This window comes from Hemitrygon akajei, chromosome 22, assembly GCF_048418815.1.
Source record: "Hemitrygon akajei chromosome 22, sHemAka1.3, whole genome shotgun sequence".
NCBI classification, from domain to species: domain Eukaryota; kingdom Metazoa; phylum Chordata; class Chondrichthyes; order Myliobatiformes; family Dasyatidae; genus Hemitrygon; species Hemitrygon akajei.
In genome coordinates, this window is record NC_133145.1 from 41,729,779 (window position 1) to 41,757,275 (window position 27,497).

Below are 27,497 nucleotides of genomic sequence, written 5' to 3' on the forward strand. Positions count from 1 at the left end.
GTCAGACAGGTATATGTAGTTCACCACAGGCGCCGGGCAGCTGGTGCGAAGATCCGCGGATTTGAGCAGACGGCGCCTGCGCTGCGGATTCTCGCATTTTCTGCGGAGTGATTTGGAGATTATTCTATATCTCGGTGCAATGGAGCTGAGTTTTGCCGGTAAACGTGCCCTAGTAACGGGCGCTGGTAAAGGTGAGGAACCTTCAACTGAGCCTTAAGTCTTTAAATTGTACCAAGTGTTTGGCGGTCGGGGAACAGGGTCGACGAAGTCTGGAGAGGAGGTAGAGTCTCAAACTTGCGGAAGAAGTGGGTCGATGACTCCTGGAAGGAAAGGCAGACTCCCGCTCGAAGAGGGGAGGTCCGGTGGGTTCGGTGGCCCCACCGGAGAGATTCCTTCCTGTACTTTTCTGAGTGTAATGGTCACAATGAGTGGATAAACTCATTGCCCCGTTTGTGAACTCAGAGCCACAGTTTGTTTCCCCCTGCTGATTTCGGTTCCTTTTCAAACTCTTTCAAAGATTCTGGTGCTGTCCCACCAGTAAGAGGTAATTGTTTTCTATATCTGAAAGCTCAAAGTAAATTTATTATGGAAGCATACACATGTATCCCTATGCAACACAGAGATTCATTTTTTGCGGGCATTCTCAAATCCACAATAGAATAATAACCACAATGGAATCAATGAAGGACTGCGCCAACTTGGGCGTTCAAGCAGTGTAAAAATACAAAAAGAAATTATATTTACAAATAACTAAGCAATAAATCTCAAGAATATGAGATGAAGAGTTCTTGAAAGTGAGTCCATAGGTTGTGGGAGCATTTAAATGATGGGGCAAGTGGAATTGAGTGAAGTTATTCCCTTTGGTTCAAGAGCCTGATGGTTGAGGGGTAATAACTGTTCCTGAACCTGGTGGTGTGAGTCCTGAGGTTCCTGTACCACATGGCAGCCGTGAGGAGAGTGTGACCTGGGTGGGGGAAGTCCCTGATCATGGATGCCGCTTTCCTGCAACAACACTTTGTGTAGATGTGCTCAATTATGGGGCTGGCTTCACCCATGATGGACTGGACAATATCCACTACTTTTTGTAAGATTTCAGCCTCGGGGCATTGGTGTTTCCCTACTAGGCAGTGACGCAGCCAGTCGATAGAGTATACTTTCCACCGCACATCTATAGAAGTTTTTCAAAGCTTTAGATGTCATGCTGAATCTTCACAAAGTCCTAATGAAGTAGAGGCACTACTGTGCTTTCTTTGTAATTGCACTTAAGTGCTGGACCCAGGACAGGTCCTCCAAAATAACACTGATGCATTTAAAGTTGCCAATCCTCCTTTAGGACTGGTTCATGGACCTCTGGTTTCCTCCTCCTGAAGTCAATAATCAGCTCCTGGGTCTTGCTGACATTGAGTAATGTGGTGGTTGTAGCACCACTCAGTCACATTTTCAGTCTCCCTCTTATAAGCCGAATTAAAGTTCGAAGTAAATTTATTTTCAAACTAATGTATATCACCATAAACAACCCAGGGGTTCATATTCTTGCGGGCATACTAATTGATCACTACCTTTGATTCAGCCGATTATCAGCAAATGTGAATATGGCATGATGAAGTGTACAGCGAGTGGAGCAGGGGCCTGAGCATACAGCTTTGTGGTGCCGCTGTGCTGACAAACATTGTGGTTTATATATCCTTGTTCATGGTAAAATTAATGGTTTAATTTTGTCTTTGTAATAAAACATTTTTAAATCCTTACATCTTTCTAAGTCTTGTAGTCCAGACAAATCTATCTTATTTCCAAAGTATTACCAAACTTTTGGGGAGAATTTTTGACTTTTTTTGAATGGTGTTGCGAGGGGGGGGGGGGGGGAAGACATTTTGAATGGACTATTTGGACTATACTTTGGCTACAGATATTGCTTCCAGGAGATTGAGAACCAAACTTTTCCAAAGCTAAATTTTGTTTGTGTTGCAGGTATCGGTAGAGCCACTGCAAAGGCCCTACTGGCATGTGGTGCAGAAGTTATTGCAGTAACCAGGACACAATCTGATTTGGACAGCCTTGTTCAGGAGGTAAGGTGATGAAATTGATAGCATAGGGTTTCTTTTGACCATCTGTTGTGAACAATTTCTGAATCCTGGTGAAGGGATTGCACTTCAGGCAGCATAAACGGAGGGAAATGGAGAGACAGCACTTTGAGTGTGGAATAGATGGAGTTTTGACCTGAAACATCGACTACGCATTTCCTTCCATAGATGCTACTTGATCCACTGAGTTCCACCAGCATCTTCTGTGCTGTTTCCAGTTTCTCTTGTCTCTCACTACTTTGAAATCATTGGAGAGTAAAATTGCATTTAACTTAAAGCAAAATTCTTAATATGCTGTAGATCTGAAATAATAAAATTAATAGTCTGTATGATGCAGAGGTGTCCTGTGCTGTGAGCAGCACTTGGCTGTGGATAGAGTAACCTAATGTTCAGTTCTAATCTCCCAATGTAGCGTTTGAGAGCTGACATTGAAATGCAGGACCTTGAGGCCCTCACCCCCCCCCCCCCCCACTGCCATCCTACTGGCTAATGCACAGTGTCAGGAAATTAAAATTGAAGACCTCAGAGAAAGTCTGCAGTACCAGAGGGACATCAGGGACTGTTGTGTACTCCACTTCACAGAGACATGCTCATCCCCACACTAGGCACAGGACTGTGTGGCCCAGACAGTGGCATCAGGTAAAGGCAAAACCAGTGCCATTCCCTTCACAATAACTTACAGTGGTGGACAGGTGTTGCGTTCTGTCTCCTGCTTCTCCAGCTTGAGGCATCTGGTAGTCAAGTGTCATCCATTCCATCTGTTGAGGGAGTTCTCCACTGTCAAGTCAACTTTTATTGTCATTTTGACCATAATAACTGCTGGTACAGTGCATAGTAAAAATGAAACAGCGTTTTTCAGGAGCATGGTGTTACATGACACAGTACAAAAACTAGACTGAACTACGTAATAATAAAAAAACAACACAGAGAAAGCTACTCTAGACCACAGACCTACACAGGACTGCATAAAGTGCACAAAAACAGTGCAGGCATTACAATAAATAATAAACAGGACAGTAGGGCAAGGTGTCAGTCCAGGCTTCGGGTATTGAGGAGTCTGATAACTTGGGGGAAGAAACTGTTACATAGTCTGGTCGTGAGAGCCCGAGTGCTTCGGAGCCTTTTCCCAGACGGCAGGAGGGAGAAGAGATTGTATGAGGGGTGCATGGGGTCCTTCATAATGCTGTTTCCTTTGTGGATGCAGCGTGTAGTGTAAATGTCCGTGATGGCAGGAAGAGAGACCCCGATGATCTTCTCAGCTGACCTCACTATCCGCTGCAGGGTCTTGTGATCCGAGATGGTGCAATTTCCGAACCAGGCAGTGATGCAGCTGCTCAGGATGCTCTCAATACAACTCCTGTATAATATGGTGAAGATGGGGGGTGGGAGATGGACTTTCCTCAGCCTTCGCAAAAAGTAGAGATGCTACTGGGCTTTCTTTGCTATGGAGCTGGTGTTGAGGGACCAGGTGAGATTCTCTGTCAGGTGAACACTAAGAAACTTGGTGCTGTTTTCGATCTTTACCGAGGAGTCATCGATGTACAGCGGGGAGTGGTCGCTCCATGCCCTCCTGAAGTCAACAATCATCTCTTTTGTTTTGTTCACATTAAGAGACAGGTTGTTGGCTCTGCACCAGTCCATTAGCCACTGCATCTCCTCTCTAAGCTGACTCATCGTTCTTGCTAATGAGACCCACTACGGTCATGTCATCGGCGAACTTGATGATATGGTTCGAGCTGTGTGTTGCAGCACAGTCATGGGTCAGCAGAGTGAACAGCAGTGGACTGAGCACGCAACCCTGGGGAGCCCCCGTGCTCAGTGTGATGATGATGGAGATGCTCCTCCCAATCCGGACTGACTGAGGTCTCCCAGTCAGGAAGTCTAGGATCCAGTTGCAGAGGGAGGTGTTCAGGCCCAGTAGGCTCAGCTTTCCAATCAGTTTCTGAGGGATGACTGTGTTGAATGCTGAACTGATGTCTATGAACAGCATCTGAACGTATGTGTCTTTTCTGTCCAGGTGGGTTAGGGCCAGGTGGAGGGTGATGGTAATGGTGTCATCTGTTGAGCGGTTGGGATGGTATGCAAACTGCAGGGGGTCCAGTGAGGGGGGCAGCAGGATCTTGATATGCCTCATGACGAGCCTCTTGAAACACTTCATAATGATGGATGTAAGTGCAACGGGACGGTAATCATTTAGACAGGACACTGAAGACTTCTTCGGCACGGGGACGATGGTGGCGGCCTTGAAGCACGTTGGAATGGTGGCGCTGCTCAGGGAGATGTTGAAGATGTCAGTGGGAACATCTGCTAGCTGGTCTGCACATCCTCTGAGCACTCTACCAGGGATGTTGCCTGCACAGGGTTCTTCTCATGTCGGCCACGGTTCTAGGAAGGGTGGACTTCCTCGCCGCCATGTCATTTTCCGTCTCAAACCAGGCGTAGAAGTTATTCAGCGCATTTGGGAGGGAGGCATCACCTGCACAGTCAGGTGATGTTGTCCTGTAATTGGTGATGTCCTGGATACCCTTCCACATGCGCTGCGTGTCGCCGCTGTCCTGGAAGTGACTGGATTAGCTGGGTGTGTGCATGCTTTGCCCCTCTGATGGCTTGGGGCAGTTTGGCCCTTGCTGTTGTTAGAGCTGCCTTGTCACCTGCTCTGAAGGCGGAGTCGCGGGACCTCAGCAGCGCAGGCACCTATGTGGTCATCCATGGCTTCTGGTTGGCACGTATAGTGATGGTCTTGGACAGAGTAACATCATCAATGCACTTGCTGATGTAGCTGGTCACTGATGCTGTGTACTCCTCTAAGTTGGTAGAGTCGCCATCGGTTGCAGCCTCCCTGAACGTGTGGCCAGTCAGTGTGCTCAAAGCAGTCTTGAAGAGCAGAGATGGCTGCTGCTGACCAGGTTTTCACTGGCTTCTGAACTGGTCTGGAGCGCCTGGTGAGCGGTCTGTATGCCGGGATTAGCATAACAGAGATGTGGTCTGAGTATCCGAGGTGGGGGCGGGGCTCTGCCCGGTACGCACCGGGAACGTTTGTGTGAACCAGGTCCAATGCGTTCTCCCCCCTCGTTGCAAAGTCCACATACTGCTGGACTTAAGGTTTGCGTGGTTAAAATCACCGGCGACAATAAACAGACCATCAGGATGTGCGTTCTGCAGTTCGCTAATAGCCCCATACAGTTCACAGAGTGCCTCCTTAGCATTAGCGCTGGGGGGAATGTAGACACCGTATATAAGGACAGAGGTGAATTCTTGTGGCAAATAAAATGGTCTGCATCTAACAGCCACAAACTCCACTAGCAATGAGCAGTGTCTGGAAACCAGCATAGAGTTCCTCCACCATTCCGTGTCGATGTAGACACACAAGTCACTGCCGCGAGTCTTACTGGAGACAGCTGCATCCCTGTCCGAACGAAACAAAGCTAGCCCGTCTAGCTGGATGGCAGCGTCCAAAATCCCATTAGTGAGCCATGTCTCTGTGAAGACAAACGCGGAGCAAACTCTGTATTCTCGTCGAGTATTACGTTGGAGTTGGATGTAGTCCATTTTGTTGCCCAGGGAGCGGACATTGGAGAGCAGAATGGATGGGAGAGCCGGCCGGCTAGGGTTTGCTTTTAGCCTGGCATGGACCCTTGCCCATTTACCTCGCTTCTGCTTCTTCACACATCGCTTTCGACGTCTCCATCTCCATCTCCGGCTCCCAGCATCAGGCAAGTCCGAGGAATGTAGGCCCGTTCCCCTCAGCAAGCCGACGTCGTGTAATTCAGCCAGCAGATCTTTGTGAAGGTTTGTTTTTGGGCGATCTCTGTATTGTAGTAGTATCTGGCGATGGTAGATAGCCGCTCTGTTATCCATGTGCCCTAATCGAAAATTGTGTATCAAACTTAAAATAGAAAATTAAATTAAAGTAACACCAAGTCTGAAAGGCCGCTGCTGCCGTGCTGTGCCGCCTCATGGAAACCTTGTAATCATATGGACTTCAAGCTGCCATTGTGATCAGCAGTTACAAGACAGCACACTGTGATCCCTTCCTGATCATCACGGGGCCAGCTTGAAGAAGTCTCCGACAAAATATCTCCAACAAGTTATCTATAAGTCGAGATGAGTGCACACTCTCTATCACTGTTACACCGCCATCAAGAACACTTATTGTGCTATTGCACACTGGTGATTTGGCAAAGCTGTTCTACTGTCAGCATATAGGCAGATACTGAAAGTGTGGTCAAGGGAAGCAGGGGAGCACTTACAGGACTACTTTGACTTGGTGGACGAGGATTAATCTTCAGATTTAGAGAGCCGGCCAAAGCATGTCTATACTCGTGTCATTCTACAGATGCGCAGAAGAGATCATCCTAACGAGCGGCATTGCTGTGTGGTATGGAAACTACTGTAGCGGAGAGGAAGGCTCTACAATGGATAGCCAACTGTCCAACGCATTATGGGCACCAACCGACCCGCCATCAAGGACATATATACAGAAAACTGCTGGTAAAGGGCCAGTAACATCAGGAAGGATCACTCGCCCTGCTCGTGGACTGTTTGTTCTACACCCATCAGGAAAGAAGAGGCTATATAGTCCTGCCGGGATTACCAAACTCAAAACTAGTTACTTTTCCACAAGCAATAAGGCTGATCAACACCTCCACCCCTCCACACCCACAACCGTCACTACTTTATCATTTCCTGTCAGGAATCTTATGTGCATACACTCCTGTGCCTAGTGCCACTTTATTGAAATTTAATCAAGCTGTGTGGATATTTATAGTTATTGGGTTTTTTTTGAACCCCCTTTCTTCTTGGGCATCTCAGAAAAAAGCTCATTAGCCCTCTCTGGTAGACTCCCAACTCAGTGCCGAAAGACCCACCGCTCTCCGACCGCGTACGTCTGGGGAACACGCACTCCAGTCCTGCCAAATCCGTGAGATTGGAATGTCTCTCCCACCCAAGCTCCACCTTGTGTGAATGCTGTGTGATTTGCTGCCCTGCTGCAACTCGTTGCTAGGAAATAACAGAGCGCAGAAAAAAGCAAGTATATTTAGGAAAACTAACTTAAGTAAAGGGTTGGTAAAGAAAAGAAAAAGACAAAAAGGGCCCATTATACTATTTAAACAGTCAAATGTGCATAGGTTGGAGCTTAACTCTTCCAAAAGTCAAATTCACCAATCCTCAGTAGACACGTGCACCTTACTCCATCGAATCACAGTTCCCACCAGATGGAATCCTACAACTATTTCTCTCCAGCATCTTTTATCTTCATTTCCTGCCAAACAAAGACAAAAGCCCACACCAGTGTCAGGCACAAAATAAACCCCGCTCCTCCAGCCTTCTCTTCTGATTGGATGGCTCACATTCCAAAGCACCCGTTATCTCTAACCATAACACAAACACTGCTTCTACAGAAAGACCATTACATGAAATACCCTACAACATTAGCAGTGAAACCTTTGCCAGGGCGTTACATTTTAAATTATTATTGTGTTGTTTTTTAATCTTACTGCATTTTTTTTTGCTGCATTGGAGCCGGAGTAGTAATTACTTTGTTCTCTTTAACACTTGTGTACTGAAGTGACATAAAACAATGTTGAATCTGAAAGAATATGCCACAGCTGTGACGGCCTTCATCAAGATCTGTGTGCTTCGAGGACATAATGGGTTTTCCAAAACCAGAATCCCTAGATGAATCAGGAGATTTGCATCTGCCCACGAACAAGAGAAAATCCTGCCGAAGGGTTTTGGTCCGAAACATCGACTGAACTTTTTTCCATAAATGCCACCTGGCCTGCTGAGTTCCTCCAGTATTTCGTGTGTGATTTGCATCTGCTAAGCGCTAGATCTCAGCATTCATGACCAGCGATCTAGAACCCTACAGGAAGTCCGGACTTGACCTAGAGAAGGCCATTATGAAAGCAAAAAGACTATTCTGTGTGAAGGTAGAAACGCAATCAGATAGATGGCAGTTGTTACAGAATTTCTATAAGGGAAAACCTAAACGCAGTAATGGCAGTGATGCATCGCTCACTATTTACGTGTACTTTGAAAGAGACGATAATGCTTTGCCTCTGAATCCCCACAGCATCCTGTGATCTCTGCCTCGCACGCCGATGTCAGAACATCCAAGAGGATGAGCTCTTGCAAGGCATCAGGCCCTGATGGTGTTCCTCACGGAGTACTGAAAACCTGTGCCCACCAACTGGCTTAAATCTTCAACCACTCACTGCTACAGCCGGACATTCCCACCAGCTTTAAAAGGACATCAATTATACCGAAGGGCAGAGTGAGCTGCCTCAATGACTATCAACCAGTAGCGCACTCTTCTACTGTGATGTAATGCTTTGAGAAGTTGGTCATGGCTAGAATTAACTCCCGCCTGAGCAAAGATCTAGACCTGCTATGATTTGTCAGTCAGGACTGCAGCAGACACAATCTCGTTGTCTCTTCATTCTGCTATGGAGCCCCGAGACAACAGCTACATATGTTGGGCTGCTGTTTATCAATTACAGCTCCGTGTTCACCATCATCATCCCCTTGCTGTTACTCAACAAACTTCAAAATCTGAGTCTCTCTACCTCCCTTTGTAACTGGATACTTGGCTTACTTATTTGACAGCCACAGTCAGTATGGGTTGGTAAAAACATCTCGCACACAATCGATACAAGTGCACCTGAAGGATGTGTGCTTAGCCCGTTGCTTTAGTCTCTCTACACACATGACTGTGTGGTTAGGCATTGCTTAAAGGCTTCTGTAAATTTGCCAGTGACGCCACTGTTGTTGCTGAATCTAAGATAGCGATGAGGTGTACAGGGCTGAGATAGTTTCGCTGATTGAGTGTCATTGTAACAAGCTCCTATGCTTAGGATCACAAGAGGCTGAAGATGGTTGTAGACTCAGCCAGTACCATGATGGGCAAAAGGGCACACCCCCACCTCCAGTGAGGGCATCTGTAAGAGGTGATGCCTCAAGAGGCAACATCAATCACAAAGGACCATCACTATCAGAACCATGTTCTCTTCTCATTATTGCCATCAGGGAGGTCCAAGCTTGAGGACCCACAGTCAGCTTCTTCCCCTCTGTCATCAGATTTCTGAAATTATTCATCTTAAGCACTATTTACTTTTGCCACTTAATTTTTATTTCTTGCACCGTACTTCTGCAGCAAATTTCACGACATTTGTCAGTAATGATAATTCTGATTCTGAAAACCATTAATGCTAAAATCTTAACAGTAACTAAATTTTGCTGCATGTTATTTTCCTGTAAGGTCCTGACACCATACAAATAAATGGAACTTGCTTTTTCCATGTCAGTCTTTCATTTGTAAAGCAGTGGTCTGAATTTGAAATCATTCAGTCCCTCTTTAGCACACCGCTGCTTTGACCCTGCACTGAAAGAACCAAGCAGTAGTATGTGCAGTTAATTGTATTAGCCTTTGACCTCCTCCACCTCTAAACACACAACTAAGAGCTTAATTTTAGGTTAATAGTATGGACTTGCAGTTTTGGCTTTACCACTATTTTACCTTGTATTCCTAATTTCAACCTTATCTAACTTCACTGAACAGAACTTCATTTTCTATTGTTAATCTAAACTGTGAAATGGTTTTCTCTGCATTGTTTACGCTAGGTTTCCCTTTTTAAAGATTGTTTTTGTCTTTCAGTGTCCCAAAATGCTGACAATCTGTGTGGACTTGGGTAACTGGGAAGCCACAGAAAATGCACTGAAAGATGTAGGTCCGGTAGATCTTTTGGTGAACAATGCTGCAATTGGCATTTTGGAACCATTCCTGGAAGTTACTCAGGAAGCAGTTGATAAGTGAGTGACAATATCTTTAAATGATAAATCTGATTAAGCATTAATTACTCTCGCTTGTACGGTTGAAAATCCAGTATTTATTTTCCCCAGCAACTAAATAAAAATTGTAGATGTAATTTCATGTCACTTAATGATCGATTGTGATTTTTTTTTGGATGTATTATCAATGTATAGCCATGGAAAAACTTTTGTTGAGAGCTTTGTCTGAGGTGTTTTTGAGTTTCAGCTTAAACCAAGGTTGGAGAAATCAAGTTTTATAATCACTTAAGTTTTAATTTTATTTGTTAAAATATTTATTTCAAAAATGATTTGCAGAACATTACATTTTAAAGTATTGTATATTCTTTTTTATTTAAACCTGACCATAAAGGATGAAGTTAGCGCAAGGGAAGCCAGTGTGAGATGTGAGGCAGAAAGACAGTGTTTTATTCATGTTTACTACAGTCAGCATATTTGTTTTGCTGTTGGTAGGAATATGTGTATGAATATAGGAAGATATTTTTCTGCTTGAGAATGTGTTTCTTTTTTACTTCTGTTGTTGCTTCCAAATCCATCTACCTTTCCCCTCCTTATGTGGCAGTGGGGATCTATTCATCACACCATATGCAGATCACAGCAGTGGGTGGAGCACGTGACACATTCAACGTGATGATCAAGGCAGAATAACAACAATGTGAATGCTCAGCGGTGACTGTGGTATTGGGGTAGCTGGGTGTGCTGGCAGGCAGGTATTAATTAAGCTTAACACGAGTTGGTAGGTACACTAGTGTAAGTGGATCCATAGGTTGCATCCTGAAGAAGTCATTGTTTTGAGTGTTATCCCATGTAACTGCTCTGTTTGAGCAACTAGTGCGTCATTCTCCGCAACTTCTGCCATCTTCAACGTGACTCCACCACAAAACACATCGTTACCTTACCTCCACTCTTCTCACCTGTCTATCACCTCCCCCTGTTGACCCTCCTTCCCTTTCACCAATGTTGCACTCTTCTCTCGTATCAGGTCCCTTCTTCACCAGCCCTTTCCTTTTCCACTTATCACCTCCCAGCTTCTTATTTCACCCCCCTCACCCACCCATCTGGCTTCACCTATCATCTTGTACTTCTCTTCCTCCCCCCTCTCACCTTATTGTGACACCTTTCCCCCCCCCCCCCCCCTTCCTTTCCAGTCCTGATGAAGGGACTGGCCTGAAATATCTACTGTTGATTCATTTCCATAGATCTGCCTGACCTGCAGAGTTCCTCCAGCATTTTGTGCATGTTACTCTGGACTTCCAGCATCTGCAGAACCTCGTGTGTTTGAACTCCAAATATGATAACTGAAAGCTGAACTGATAATTTTCAGCACTGGGGTAATTGTTGTGTTCAGGCACCAGTAGGATGTGTTTTATATCTGTCAGTTTCATTCATTATTCTGATAGTGAATGTTCTTTTTTATTTTTCAGAATATTTAATATTAATGTGAAAGCTGTGTTGCATGTTGGACAGGTAAGTGCACCACTGGACCCGTGCTATAGTTATTTGTTAGATCTTTGCTTGGTTTCAGTTCTGAGATAAACTCAAGATGACTTGGGGTTTAGTCAAGAGGGAACCATGTAGGATTTTGTGAATAAAAATGTAAGAATCATTTTATGTGCTTAACAGCCCTATACTTCCATTACAAACAAACAAAAGCAGTTGCCTTACACGGACGCCATTACACTGAGTGAATGCAATAACTCTATGATGGTGTTTATGAATTATGTAGAACAGTTTCTAACAATGTGTCATCTGCCACCCAACGCAAAGACCCCCCCAGTCCCCTTGAATTTACCAAAACTGGCATTGTGCATTTGGAGCTCATACGAGCTACTTGTCTCAGGTCACATGGGCTTTGGTTGCTGTAACAACAGGCAGCTCTGGCTCGGTCAGGGGTTTGCTGACCATGATAGAGATAGGAATAGGTGTTTTAAAAAATAAATAAATAAATCCCCTGAGCCCCAGCAGGACCCATGGGAGACGATTGTGCCCACAATCATCTGTCATGGAGGCCCGCAGAGAAGCCTTTGAGAAGCGGTGAAACCCCTTGCACAGGCTGTTTGACTGCTGGCGAAACATTGAGGTGTTATGTAATTTAATGCCAAGGTTTTGGGCTACTGTGGCCCAGAGGTCTGACGTCAATTGGGGACCCCAGTCGGAAGAAATATCAGATGGAGTGCTGAAGAGAGCGACCCAGGTGTTGTTATATACCTGAGCCACGTTCGCAGACATCATCGACACTTGAGGGACAACCTCAGTCCATCATGGTAAGGAGATGCCTGAAACCAGGGGAGGGAAAGAGAGGACCAACCAGGTCCACATTGACGTTATCAAACCATCGCTCAGGGATGTTGAAAAGTGCTACTGGTGCCCGAACACGACAATTAATTTTTGCCTGCTGACACACAACACAGGCTGCACTCCACTTCCACGCTGGGAGGGTGGGGGCGCAAGGACCTGCCGGCTGAAGAAGGTTAGCGGCTTCCACACGCCTCCAAACAATTGTTTGTGCCTAAGGTGCATTGGGAAGCAGGTGCGCCAGTAGGTTTGCGTTCGATAAAGCTCATTTGGTGTTTTCAAATGCTCTGGTCGTGTCCACTGACCACTCAAGCATATGAAGAGGGGCACTGCCTTTAAGGGCACTATGCAAGGGGAGCAAGCATAAGCTCACCAGCTTGTGGAATGAAATGGTTGTAGGAATTCACCATACCTGAAATCTTTTGCACCCCGGAGGGGGTGGGGTGAAGCTGAGAGCTCCCCTCCCCCTTTTTTTCTCCCTAGGCCTCCGGTCCCTTCTCTAGCTCTGTATCCCTTTTGCCAATCACCTTTCTGGCTCGCAGTTTCACCCCATCCCCTCTGGTCTTCTATCATTTTGCATTTTCCCCTCCCCCTGCTACTTTCAAATCTCTTACTATCTTTCCTTTCAGTTAGTCCTGACGAAGGGTCTTGGCCCGAAATGTCGACTGTGCTTCCCCCCTATAGATGTTGCCTGGCCTGCTGCGTTCCACCAGCATTTTGTGTGGGTTAATAACTAGCCCACTTTGGCTTGATTGCTTGAAAGATGTGTGGAGATGTGATAATTGTTCGGTTTTAGATGTGCTGGCGAGAAGTATGTTGTATAGAAAAACAAAAAGCAAATTTTAATCTTTTAACACAGATTCTGTTAGTTGCTGGAAAGTCTGTTCTGCATTTTTCAGCCCAAACAGCATGCACACACTCTTAACAGGCCAAACGGGGCTTTAATAGCAGTTTTGGGAATGCCCTCAGCACACACAGGCACCTGACTAAGGCACTGGTAGCCTTGACTTAATACACTTTGGGAAAAAAATTATCTTTCTGGCTAAATGTGCTGAAAAGACTTGACTATATGGCACCATGTAATGATCGGGGGTGGTGGCCTTGTTAAGGTGGCGGTAATTGCTGTGTGGATGGCAAGCACCATCAGACTTGGGCACCATGTGGAGGGGTGAAGCCCAAGGCCTATTTGACCTACGTACAGTGCCAAGGTCTTCAATGTTAGCAAGCTCGGCCTTCATGCTGGCCTGCTTTTCTGAGATCAGTCTATGTGCACAGGCATGGACCAGTCAGCTAGTTGTGGAAATGTGATGCTTAGCCCCCGTTTTTTGTCACTGTACTAGAAAATGTGACTTGGTGGGGTTTGGGAATTCGCCCAGCAGGCGAGTGAATTCACATCTGGTGGTGCATACACAAGACAGTCACTGTGGGGAACTTACTTTGCGTCCATAGCCGGCAATTGTTAAGATCTACTAACAGCCCTTAGGCGTGCAGGAAATCTGCGCTGAGCAGAGGGCTGGCAACTTTAGCCAAGACAAAGTGCCATGTTTAAATGCCATCCACTGTTGTGCATTGTGTCCCATATGTCCGGTCTGTTGTTCTCTGCCGCATAATCAATGGGCAATGCTGGCAGCACACTCACTTGGGCACCTGTGCCGCATAGGAAATAACGTCCTGAAAGGGCGTCCATAATAAACAATAGATGCCTCCAGCAACTGAAAGCCATGCTGTTCACAAGTGGTGTCCCCGCACTGTCGAGGCTGCATGGTGCTTAGCACTTGGAGTTGGTGCTGAAGTGTGCATGATAAAAGCATAGACCTGCTTTTGTCTACGCCGGGGCCACGGCCGTGAGTCTGCTGGAGGCTCTGCTGACAGAGATTATTGAGGCGGAAAGAAAGAGGAATAATGGTCCTCTGCCTGGTTGAGTATAGACTATTGGCCATTTTAGCAAGTTCCCTGTTGTCTTTCACAGGTAATATAAGCAAGGACTTTGCAAGCGTGATCAGGCATTTGTTGTGTAAAGAGATCTTTAAAAATAAAGCAAGCAGCGTGATTGCCCAGGAAAGATAGCATGTGGTCCATTAGTTCTGAAGGCCTGTTATGACCCAGGCCAGGCAAGGAGAGCAACTGTTTTGCTTGTTCAAACTCAGACAGTCCAAAAGTCTGTAACAGCTGAGTTTTCAGAGTGACATATTTATCGTGTGCAGGTGGTCTCTCTGGTTGACTCACCACTGGCTGCAGTGGAACTACTCAGTGATGCTCCGACGTAGTAACATTTGGTATTGCTCACAGTGACTTCTTGCAGTGCAAATTGGACTTCCTCTGTGCAAAGATGGGATAGCATGTTGCTCCCAAAAACTCCCGACAGCTTCAGAGCAACAGTGTTTGTCAACGTGTCATTGAGTAAGTCTGGAACCATCCTCCACATTGATGCATCTAGCACTATTTAAACCCTGTACATTCTTGATACTGTCTTTCATATTCTACAGCACCTTTTACAGATGCCTGATTGTAATTATAAAGTTACCTTCAGGGTAACCTCTGCCACGTCAAAATAACAATTGAAAACTGTTCTGCCTTTGTAGTGTATAGTAACTTGTTGATATTAAGTGCAGTAATCATTAATTTTTTTCCCAAGATAATTGCAAAAGGAATGAAATGCCGTGGGTCAGGTGGATCCATTGTGAACGTTTCAAGCCAGGCATCCCAATGTGCACTGAAAGATCATGCTTTATACTGTGAGTTACACAGTCCAACTATTTTACTCTTTGAAAAGTAGCTTTGATTTCAATCTGGTTATTTCATGTATGAGGTAAACTTGATGGTATCGTGTGTCCTTAACTATTTTGTAATGTTAAGAATGTGAGAGAGGATAGCGAGAGGAAGAATAAAGGACAGGTGGGGACTACACGGTTCCGGAAAATTAAGTGTGTAGTAGAGGAAGGTGGGGCGGAACAAGTGATAAGGAGGACTCATGTACAGAGGGATGGTCTGACGGAACATGGAGTTAAATGTGTTGAAAGAATAAGTAAATTTAGGAAGGACAACAAAATTCTAGGGGCGTATAGCCAAAGTGGGAGTTTGGGGAGCTGGGTTAAGCACAATAGGCAGCGATTCAAACAGAGAGAGGAGAAATGGGCTAAAAATTCTATATCTGAATGCACGAAGTGTCAGAAATAAGGCGGATGAGCTTGAAGCCCAGGTGCGAATGGGTAACTATAATGTTGTTGGGATAATGGAGACATTGCTGCAGGGAGATCAGACCTGGGAAATGAATGTACAAGGGTATACGTGCTATCGTAGGGACAGAAATGTGGGCAGAGGGGGTGGGGTGGCCCTGTTGGTGAGGAATGAGATTCAGTCCTTTGCAAGGGGGGACATAGGGTCAGGAGAAGTAGAGACTGCGTGGAAAGAACTGAGGAACAGTAAGGGCAAAAGGACCCAAATGGGTGTTGTCGACAGGCCACCAAACAGTAGCATGGATATTGGGTGCAAGTTGAATAGGGAGTTAACATTGGCACGTGGCAAAGGTAATGTCGCAGTAGTTATGGGGGATTTCAACATGCAGGTGAACTGGGAGAATCAAGTTGGTGCTGGACCACAGGATAGGGAGTTTGTAGAGTGCCTACGGGATGCATTCTTGGAACAGCTTGTACGAGAGCCGACCAGGGACAATACTATTCTGGATTTAGTGTTATGTAATGAACAGGATTTGATCAGCGATCTCACAGTAGAGGAGCCATTAGGAGGTAGTGATCACAATATGATAAGCTTTTATCTGCAATTTGAGAAGGATAAGGGCAGCTCGGAGGTGTCAGTGTTGCAGATGAACAGGGGAAACTATGGAGCCATGAGGGAGGAGCTGGCCAAAGTTGACTGGACGGATAGCCTAGCAGAAAAGACAGTGGAACAGCAATGGCAGGTATTCTTGGGAATAATACACAAGGTGCAAAATCAGTTCATCCCCCAGAGAAGGAAGGATTCAAAGGGGGGAAAGGGGCCACAGTGGTTGACAAAGGAAGTCAGAGATTGCATAGCATTAAAAAAAAAGGAAATATGAGAGAGCTAAGGTGAGTGGGAGGACAGATGATTGGGAAATGTTTAAGGAACAACAGAACTTAACTAAAAAGACAATACGGGGAGAAAAAATGAGGTACGAACACAAGCTAGCCAGGAATATAAAGGAAGATAGCAAAAGCTTTTTTAGGTATGTGAAGAGAAAGAAGATAGTTAAGAACAACGTTGGGCCCTTGAAGAATGAATTGGGTGAAATTGTTATGGGAAACAGAGAAATGGCAGAAGAATTTAATGAGTACTTTAGATCTGTTTTCACTAAGGAAGACACAAGCAATCTCCCAGATGTATGGATGGGCCAAGGACATAGGGTAACAGAGGAAATGAAACAAATTGACATTCGGAAGGAAACGGTGATGAGAAGACTGATGGGACTGAAGGCTGACAAATCCCCAGGTCCAGATGGTCTGCACCCTAGGGTACTAAAGGAGGTGGCCCTGGAAATTGCGGATGCATTGGTAATCATTTTCCAATGTTCCTTAGATTCAGGATCAGTCCCTGAGGATTGGAGAATGGCTAATGTTATCCCACTTTTTGAGAAATGAGGGAGGGAGAAAACAGAGAATTATCGACCTGTCAGCCTGACATCGGTGGTGGGAAAGATGCTAGAGTCCATTATTAAGGATGAAATAGTAGCATATCTAGATAGCAGTGATAGGATTGGGCTGAGCCAGCATGGATTTACCAAGGGTAAATCATGCTTGACTAATCTGTTGGAGTTTTTCGAGGATGTAACCAGGAAGTTAGATGGGGGAGATCCAGTGGATGTAGTGTACTCGATTTTCAGAAGGCATTTGATAAGGTCCCACATAGAAGATTGGTGGGTAAAATCAAAGCTCGGCATCGGGGGGAAGGCATTGACATGGATAGAAAACTGGTTGGCAGATAGAAAGCAAAGGGTAGCGGTGAATGGGTGTTTCTCGGAATGGCAGGTGGTGACTAGTGGGGTGCCACAGGGCTCGGTATTGGGACCACAGCTGTTTACCATTTACGTTAACGATTTGGATGAAGGCATAGAAAATAACATCAGCAAATTCTCTGATGATACTAAGCTGGGTGGCAGTGTGACGTGATGAGGATGTTAGGAGAATTCAGGGTGACTTGGATAGGCTGGGTGAGTGGGCAGATACTTGGCAGATGGCGTTTAATGTGAATAAGTGTGAGGTTATCCACTTTGGGAGTAAGAACAGGAAGGCAGATTATTATCTGAATGGTGTAGAGTTGGGTAAGGGAGAAATACAAAGAGATCTCGGAGTCCTTGTTCATCAGTCACTGAAGGTGAATGAGCAAGTGCAGCAGGCAGTGAAGAAGGCTAATGGAATGTTGGCCTTTATTACAAAGGGAATTGAGTACAAGAGCAAGGAAATCCTCTTGCATTTGTACAGAGCCCTGGTGAGACCACACCTGGAGTATTGTGTACAGTTTTGGTCTCTGGGGTTAAGGAAGGACATCCTGGCTGTAGAGGAAGTGCAGCGTAGATTCACGAGGTTAATTCCTAGGATGTCTGGACTGTCTTACACAGAGAGGTTAGAGAGATTGGGCTTGTACACGCTGGAATTAAGGAGATTGAGAGGGGATCTGATTGAAACATATAAGATTATTAAGGGATTGGACAAGATAGAGGCAGGAAATATGTTCCAGATGCTGGGAGAGTCCAGTAACAGAGGGCATGGTTTGAGAATAAGGGGTAGGTCATTTAGGACAGAGTTAAGGAAAAACTTCTTCTCCCAGAGAGTTGTGGGGGTCTGGAATGCACTGCCTCGGAAGGTAGTGGAGGCCAATTCTCTGGATGCTTTCAAGGAGCTGGATAGGTATCTTATGGATAGGGGAATCAAGGGATATGGGGACAAGGCAGGAACTGGGTATTGATAATAATTGATCAGCCATGATCTCAAAATGGCGGTGCAGGCTCAAAGGGCCGAATGGTCTACTTCTGCACCTATTGTCTATAATTCATATTTACACGCAACCTCATAACTTTTTTTTCTGGGTATTCTTGTGGCTGCTGTTCAGGCCACCATTGTGGAAGCTGGGTATTCTGAAAAGACTGTGTTAACATGAATACTGACAATATTACTTAGTGTCCTGCAGATGTGCAATAGTCTAAAGGAGAAGAGAGAGATGGGAGAAAAACATCTAGGGTCTGAACCCTAGCTGATAAACCTCAAGTGGAAATGCACTTCCCAGTTAGATTTACTAAAGTGACTTGAAGGACAGTTTCATTATACATCCCTCAACAATTATGCTGATGTTAGCAGAAACTACACAAAGTAGTCCTTGCTGCTTCTAAACATTTCAGTCCCTCCTGCATTTGCCTTCTAGCTCATGGGAGCTTCAGGCCAGTCGAAGTGCTTGTATAGGTGGAGTTCAGTAACCCCCATAGTTGTTACCTAATCAACCATTGTTAACAACCATTACTTCATGGGCTCACTGACTTCAAATTAGATACAAGTTAACAGAGGCAGCTTTTAAACACTTCAACCATTGGATGAGCATTTTGTTAAACCTTTTTGATCAAGTTGCCTCCCTGTAGTCCTAAGCCTCATGTTAGTCATGCACCAGATAGTAATTGGCCATAAAGTGCTGGCTGTTGTTTTTTCAATCAGCTGCTGTACCTCCTAGATGCAGAAGGATTGTTTCCGTAAAGGGGAAGCCTTTTAGGACCGAGATAAGTAAAAGCTTCTTCACACAGAGAGTGGTGAATCTGTGGAATTCTCTGCCACAGGAAACAGTTGAGGCTGGTTCATTGGCTATATTTAAGAGGAAGTTAGATATGGCCCTTGTGGCTAAAGGGATCGGGGGTATGGAGAGAAAGCAGATACAGGGTTCTGAGTTGGATGATCAGCCATGATCATACTGAATGGCGGTGCAGGCTCGAAGGGCTGAATGGCCTACTCCTGCACCTATTTTCTATGTTTCTATATCAAACTTTCAAAACTGGAATATTGTTCCTCCTGTGTTTTATCAATCGCTCACTATGTTGGTTACTTGTTGTTTTTCTCTGCTTTTTAAGGTGCCTCAAAAGGAGCTGTTGATATGCTAACAAAAGTGATGGCATTTGAGCTGGGACCACACAAGGTAAGCACTGACATGACCAGACAATGAGCATGGAAATGATTATCTGATACTGTGAATAATTCTCCGAAAGCTCTAGTGAGATCTAGCCAGAAAAGGTTAACTGTAATCACCCTGTTTATTGATGTATCTTGACATGGGAGCTTTTTCTTCCATCTAATAGCAATTCAGGTTTGTTAATATTTACTAACTTCCTCATGGAACACATTTCCTTAGATCTACTAATCCTGTTTTCAAAATGGAGTTTTTAAACCAAATGAAACTAAAATGTGGTTTTGAACCAACCAGCAACGTGGAACATCACTTCCATTGGCCCAGTAATTGAACCTTGGATGTCATGTTCATGTAAGTGCATTATTAATGTAGAATGCACGCAGAACAGTACAGCACAGTATAGGCACTTCGACCCAGGACATTGTGCTGACCAATGTAACCAACTCCACAATAAATCTAAACTTTCCATCCTACGCAGCCCATAGCCCTCCATTTTTTGTTACATCATTTACTTATTCAACAGTCATTTAAGTGTCTCTGTTGAATCAGCCTCTGTCACCATCCACACCTACCACTCTGTGTGTCAAACAAAATGCCCCTGATGTGGTTTGAACTTACTGTAATGGAAGTCCTCTAGTATTGGCTATTACCACACGGGGGAAAAAGTGCTGTCTGTACACTCTGTCTATTCCTTTTATAACCTTCTACACCTCTGTCAAGTCACCTGTTGTCCTTTGTTGCTCCAAACAGAGCTCGTTTATTATTACTATAGAAACCAGTTTAACCTGAATTAGTTTGAAAATACTTCATGCCATCTTGAGGTCGAAATGAAAATGAGGTCTTCACAGATTGCTGAAATGTTCTACCATTCTTGATGGTGCATCTAGACTATTTGGGCCATCTGAGGATGTATTTTAGTATGATTTCACCAGCAGAGGGACTTCAGCAGTTTCCTGTGATTACTTCTGAAACTAATGTTTATCTTTCATGGTATGAAGAGTTAATAGCAATTACCACAATATTGTACGGACTAATTTGAAAAATGAACCGTGTAGCAAGGATATTGAACTTTACAGATGTGGTTCAGATTTCTCAGTTTGTTCATTTTGCAAGGGATTTCTGGAATTTTAAAGGTGAAAATTTAAAAGTACCTAGTTTATGTTGTAATAAAGCAGCATTTTTGAATCTGGCACAGATAAGAGTGAATGCCGTGAACCCCACAGTGGTGATGACTGCAATGGGTCGGATTGCATGGAGTGAGCCAGTAAAAGCATCAGGAATGTTGTCTCGCATCCCAATGGGCCGGTTTGCAGGCAAGTGACAAGGATAATTTTGACACTTTGGATGTTCACTCTGAGGTGTATTCACAGACCTGATACAGCTTGACCACAGCTATCATGGACCATAACATGAACCATGAATTTGTCTGGGTGTGTATTGGGCATCATTTACTCCAGTTTTATAAAACTAGCAGGACTGGAGCTCTTGTAGTTAGCGGGGTCAAGGGATATGGGGAGAGGGCAGGAACGGGGTACTGATTGTGTATGATCAGCCATGATCACAGTGAATGGTGGTGCTGGCTAGAAGCGTCAAATGGCCTACTCCTGCACCTATTGTCTATTGCTCTAATAATTGGTGGCTTCTGAATCCAGTACAAATAAGTGCTGGTGTCTCAACAAGATTAAACATGATTAAAAGATTTTAATTACCAATAAATATTATAGAAAGCAGGCAAATAGTATTTTTGAACTTCAAAGTTCAGCGGGGCCTTGTAAACTACCTGAATTAAAATATATTATCTTTTAATCTTAATCATAGACAAAACTGTGCTTTTGTATTTTGCAAAGACGTAAGTTTGTAATGCAGAAATTAAGGCTATATTTGTGCCAGAAACTTTGAAGATGACGGCTACCCAGAACAACAGGTTGAGGATTAAATAAAACCTTGCAATCACTTCGTGTAGTTCATAAAAAAACAAAAGCTATCCAATATTAAAATTTTAGTTTCAAGTTATGACCTAACATCCACCTTTTAGGGATGTGCAAAAGCTTTAAGGGTTAAGCACTGTCTGGTAATCCCTTTTGAACACAATTATATATGAATGATATTGGTTTGTTTTGTGTAGAATTTTGTTCAGAGTATTAGCAATATAGATCACAGAAACTAACCCTTTGGCCCAAATTGTCCATGCTGACCAAGGTGCCCAAGCTAGGTTCCATATCCTAAGCAATTCCTATATAAGGTTATCTGTAAATTCAAAGATGTCTTCCACCATCAGCGATTTAGAAACATAGAAAGTCTACAGCACAATACAGGCTCTTTGGCCCACATTGCTGTGCTGAACATGTCCTTACTTTAGAAATTACCTAGGATTACCCAAAGCCCTCTATTTTACTAAGCTCCATGTACCTATCCAGGAGTCTCTTAAAAGACCCTATTGTATCTGCCTCCACCACCGTTGCTGGCAGCCCATTCCACGCACTCACCACTCTGCATAAAAAAACCTGCTGCTGACATCTCTGTACCTGCTTCTAAGCACCTTAGACCATGCCCTCTCATGTTAGCCATTTCAGTCCAGGGAAAAAGCCTCTGACTATCTGCATGATCAATGCCTCTCATCATCTTGTACACCTCTATTAGGTCACCTCCCATCTTCCGTCGCTCCAAGAAGAAAAGGCCGTGTTCACTCAAGCTATTCTCATAAGGCATGCTCCCCAATCCTGGCAACATCCTTGTATAAATCTCCTCTGCACCCTTTCTATGTTTTTCACATCCTTCCTGTAGTGAGGCGACCAGAACTGAGCACAGTACTCCAAGCGGGGTCTGACCAGGGTCCTATATAGCTGCAACATTACCTCTTGATTCCTAAACTCAATCCCACGATTGCCTTTTTGACCACAGAGTCAACCTGCACAGCAGCTTTGAGAGTCTTATGGACTCAGAACCCAAGATCCCTCTGATCCTCTACACTGCCAAGAGTCTTACCATTAACACTGTATTCTGCCATCACATTTGACTTACCAAAATGAACCACCTCACACTTATCTGTGTTGAACTCTCTCAGGAGATTAGTGTGCAAACTTAAAGCACACAGTATTGGGGGTGTGGTATTGACGTGGATAGAGAATTGGTTGGCAGACAGGAAGCAAAGAGTGGGAATAAACGGGACCTTTTCAGAATGGCAGGCAGTGACTAGTGGGGTACTGCAAGGCTCAATGCTGGGACCCCAGTTTACAATATATATTAATGATTTAGACGAGGGAATTAAATGCAGCATCTCCAAGTTTGCGGATGACACGAAGCTGGGTGGCGGTGTTAGCTGTGAGGAGGATGCTAAGAGGTTGCAGGGTGACTTGGATAGGTTAGGTGAGTGGGAAAATTCATGGCAGATGCAATTTAATGTGGATAAATGTGAGGTTATCCACTTTGGTGGCAAGAACAAGAAAACATTATTATCTGAATGGGGACCGATTAGGGAAAAGGGAGGTGCAACGAGACCTGGGTGTCATTGTACACCAGTCATTGAAAGTGGGCATGCAGGTACAGCAAGCGGTAAAAAAGGCGAATGGTATGTTGGCATTCATGGCAAGAGGATTTGAGTATAGGAACAGGGAGGTTCTGCTGCAGTTGTACCAGGCCTTGGTGAGACCACACCTGGAGTATTGTGTGCAGTTTTGGTCCCCGAATCTGAGGAAAGACATTCTTGCCATAGAGGGAGTACAAAGAAGGTTCACCAGATTGATTACTGGGATGGCAGGACTTTCATATGAAGAAAGACTGGATCGACTAGGCTTATACTCACTGGAATTTGGAAGATTGAGGGGGGATCTTTTAAAATTCTAAAGGGATTGGACAGGTTAGAGATAAAGGGGAAGCCTTTTAGGACCAAGATGAGGAGAAACTTCTTCACACAGAGAGTGGTAAATCTGTGGAATTCTCTGCCACAGGAAATAGTTGAGGCCAGTTCCTTGGCTATATTTAAGAAGGGGTTAGATATGGCCCTTGTGGCTAAAGGGATCAGAGGGGTATGAAGAGAAAGCAGGTACAGGGTTCTGAGTTGGATGATCAGCTATGATCATACAGAATGGCAGTGCAGGCTCGAAGGACTGAATGGCCTACTCCTGCACCTATTTTCTATGTTTCTATCTGCCACTTCTCAGCCTAGTTTTGCATCCTATCAATGTCCCACTGTAACCTCTGCCAGCCCTGCTCACTATCCACAACACCCCCAACCTTTGTGTCATCAGCAAATTTACTAATGCATCCCTCCATTTCCTCATCTAGGTCGTTTATAAAAATCACAGAGTAGGAGTCCCAGAACAGATCCCAGAGGCACTGACCTCCATGCAGAATATCAACTGTCTACAACCACTCTTTCCCTTTTCTGGGCAAGCCAATTCTGGATCCACAAAGATCCCCCTTGGATCCCATGCCTCCTTACTTTCTCAATAAGTCTTGTATGGGGTACCTTATCAAATGCCTTGCTGAAATCCATATACACTACATCTACCGCTCTACCTTCATCAATGTGTTCAGCCTCATCCTCAAAAAATTCAATCAGGCTCGTAAATCACAACCTGCCTTTGACAAAGATTTTGTTAATATCATTCTCAAACTTCTTTGTCATGACTCCTACGTTGACATCCGAATCAGGACTGAGAACTCAGCTTTGTAGGACTCCACTGAACACAGCCTTTGAATCTACTCCTGCTCATCTTCGCTTCACGGGGAAAGGTCATCAAATTGTATACCAACAAATTTTAGAGTAATACTTTTTTTATCCTCATTCCTCTTGCAGAACTTGAAGATGTAGTGAATGCAATAATCTTCCTCCTCAGTGACAAAAGTGCAATGATAAATGGAGTAACTCTGCCTGTGGATGGAGGATTTCTATCTTCATAAAACAATTCATGGGCTAATTACGGGTTTGTAAAAGAAAAATTCTGTTTAATCCAGTTGTAAATGGTTTTAACATTGCAAAGAGCCCACTTCAGACATTTCACTGTTCATTCCTGGGAACTTTGTGCGATAATGTTGCTGAAGTGTGTCAGATTTTCTAATGCATCTGTTCAAACTGAATGACTCTCTCAGTTTCTGTCTTTAATGCGGCATGGTAGTGTTGTAGTTAGCACAACCCTTCACGGTACCAGAGACCCAGGTTCATTTCCCAACACTGTGTGTAAGGAGTTCATACATTCTCCCTGTGATCTTGTTGGCTTCCTCTGGGTGCTCCAGTTTCTTCCCATGGTCCAAAGATGTACTGGTTGGGAGGTTATTTGGGCATTGTAAATTGTTCCGTGATTAGGCTAGGATTAAAATCAGGGGATTGTTGGGCAGCATTGTTCAAAGGGCCAATTCCTTGCTGTATCTCAATTAATAGAATCCCAAGCAAGAGAAAATCAGCAGCTGTTCGAAGTCAAAGTAATACACTCAAATTACTGGAGGAACTTTTCAATTCTGCTTCCCATTCTGACATGTCAGTCCATGGTCGTCTCTACTGCTGTGATGAGGATATATTCAAGTTAGAGGAGCAACACCTTATATTCCATCTGAGTAGCCATCAACCTAGTGGCACGAACATCGATTTCACGAATGTGGTTATTGCTTCCCCCCCTTCACCATTCCCATTTTCCCCCCTCATCTTTTCTCCTTTCCTACCTATTTCCTCCATCTTCCTGCTTCCCCTACTTCCATAGCCCTCTGTGCTGTCCTATGAGATTCCCCCTTCTCCAGTACTTCATCTCTTTCACCAGATGACTTCCCAGGTCTTTACTTCAGCCATCCCACTCTTACGGTTTAACCTTTCACCTTGTATTTCTTCCTCTCCTTCCCCCATCTTCTTATTCTGACCTCGTCTGTCTTTGCCAGTCCCAATGAAGGGTCTCGACCCAAAGCGTTGACTGTTTACTCTTTTCCATAGATGCTTCCTGGCCCACTGAGTATTCTCCACCATTTCATCATGGCTGACTTTATTATCTTTCTTGAACCCCATTCCCCTGCCTTCATCCTGTAACCTTTGATGCCCTTCCCAATGAAAAACTTATCAACCTCTGCTTTAAATATACCCAATGACTTGGCCTCCCATGCTCCAATGTGGCAATGAATCCCATAGTTTGAGAGAGAATGAATGTTTTAGCTCTGACTTTAGAAATGATAATTAGATAATACACACACTTTAATTTGCAGAGCAGGATTAGTGACGTAGACTTGGTTTTGGTTTTATCTGAGTGGTTGATTTTTAAATCCGAGCTAACTTGCTTGAAGGAGGCTTAAAGTACACAAGAAATGGTCTGGGGGAGGGGGGTGGAATATATCAAACTTTGTCTGAAATCAGTGGGTTGGGTCGCATCTGTGGAGAGGAAAACAGAGTTTATGTTACACAATGATCTTGCGTTTTTTTCCTAAACTGACTCCCAGACACAAACCGGAAAGGCTGCTTCTGAAACAGTGTAGGAGGGCAAAGGAGGATGTGAATGGGCCGGAGACCTGAGGTGAGAGCTAAAGAGAAGCTTAGTCATTATTGTAGAATGCACAGAGGGGATCTGTAAGATAATGTATTGAAAGCCTTTTTTGATTCTGGCAGTCAAATGTAGCAATATGGTGACCACACATCAAACTTTAAAAAGCAACCCTTTAAAATGATCTTTTTGGGGGGACTACCAGAAGTGATTAAGTCCTTGATTCTTATAAAATGTCATGTCTGTATTGCATCAATTCCCTGTAACTGTTCCATTACAGATTGTGCTACAATAGCTCCATTAGGAGGCAGTACCATCTTTCTCATAACCAGCAAGAGCTAACTGGTGCAACAGTGTAGCTGAAAGTAAAGCATTATGTGAAGATGCTGATTTAACCAGTAGGAACTATTCCTTAAAGTTGTTTGTTAGCATTGCCAGCAGTGGAGGTAAAATGACACTTGGCACAGCAACCACAAATAGTAAGAAGGGTTTCTGGTAAAACAGGGACGGACTGACATGCAGTGCTTTCAGCCTTTCTTTAAACAGCAAACAAGATTGTGAGTGCAAAAACACTGGTCTGGGTTGCAAAACTCTTCACTTTATCTTAGGTAGTGCTGATTTATTTTCTGGACTGGAATCCAACACCAATATGACAGTCTTGTGCTTCCAGAAGTATTGCCACAATAGTGTTGTTCAGCCTTTGTGGTTGAGGTTATGCTGCAGCAGAAAACTTGCAGTGTAACTACTCTGCATCCTGTAGTTACTGTCTAATCATTAGCTGCTTTAAAAATTATTCTGCTTGAATTATTTACATTTCCTTGCACTTTGGGGTTGTGTTTATGTCAATTCTTGTCTAACTGGTGATAAGATATTAGTCTAAATAGATTCTTGATAGTTGGCATGAACGCAAGTGCCTTGATTCTGAAGAGTCCAGAGTGGTATGAAGGACTATTTTCAGTTGAATCTTTAAAATGTAATCAAAACATATGTATTACAAGGATCATAAAGAAAACAAGGTAATGAGTATACTACAATATTTAATGAAATTCATTTTAAAGCTCAATTTTGGGTTAAGAGTTTGCAGCTTCAGAATGTATCATTAGAAATCTTCAAACTTGTATGAATGCATTTAAGAAATTACGAAAAATCAAGACAAAAATAAACACTGATGTTCCTGGGAGTGCCGGAGCGTTTTCTGGGTTAGGGCTGGGATGTTAGAATAAAGTATTAGGGACCACACAAAAAAAAAGGAAACAAAGTAGCTCAACACTGCAGACTTTCCCAGGGATTGGAAGTGGAAGATTTCTTCACTTTTTCACAAGCTGACAATAAAAGTCAACGGTGCCCTTCGAACAGAACAGAGGACGGGCTGCAATTATATTAGTTGCTAAAGCAAGAAGGTTTTAGCATCCAGCATCATGCAGAGTATTTATTTTTACACCAGATACTCAATATCTGAAATTATAGGTATTCTTGCATCTCAAAACTATGTATCGCTGAGCATTTATTACAAAAGATCATTCATTTTTCATAATTAAGAATATGGGTTATTTCATATATTTACCCTTCTCTTTGTGAATTATGGCAACAGTCGTTTGTCCATTATTCCAGTTCATTCCTATTTTACCTTTATCTGTTACATGGATAGCAGAACTACCTGGCTTTGCAGCAATTCAAGATAATCTTGATTACT

The 27,497-nt window shown here is 44.0% G+C and overlaps 1 protein-coding gene across 2 annotated transcripts; it reads left to right on the forward strand.

Moving 5' to 3' along the window:
- Positions 1-26,984, forward strand: LOC140714660 (L-xylulose reductase-like). 2 transcript variants are annotated; one of them, XM_073026099.1, is made up of 9 exons: positions 1-191; positions 1,969-2,066; positions 9,739-9,893; positions 11,336-11,378; positions 14,842-14,941; positions 19,291-19,355; positions 20,542-20,659; positions 24,145-24,271; positions 25,764-26,984. In XM_073026099.1, exons 1-8 carry the CDS (start codon positions 140-142, stop codon positions 24,246-24,248), a joined length of 735 nt encoding a protein of 244 aa, XP_072882200.1. In that variant the 5' UTR covers positions 1-139; the 3' UTR covers positions 24,249-24,271; positions 25,764-26,984. The 2 variants fall into 2 exon arrangements, with proteins under 2 accessions (XP_072882200.1, XP_072882199.1); XM_073026098.1 differs by having other exon boundaries at positions 24,145-26,984.
- The last annotated feature ends 513 nt before the right edge of the window (positions 26,985-27,497 follow it).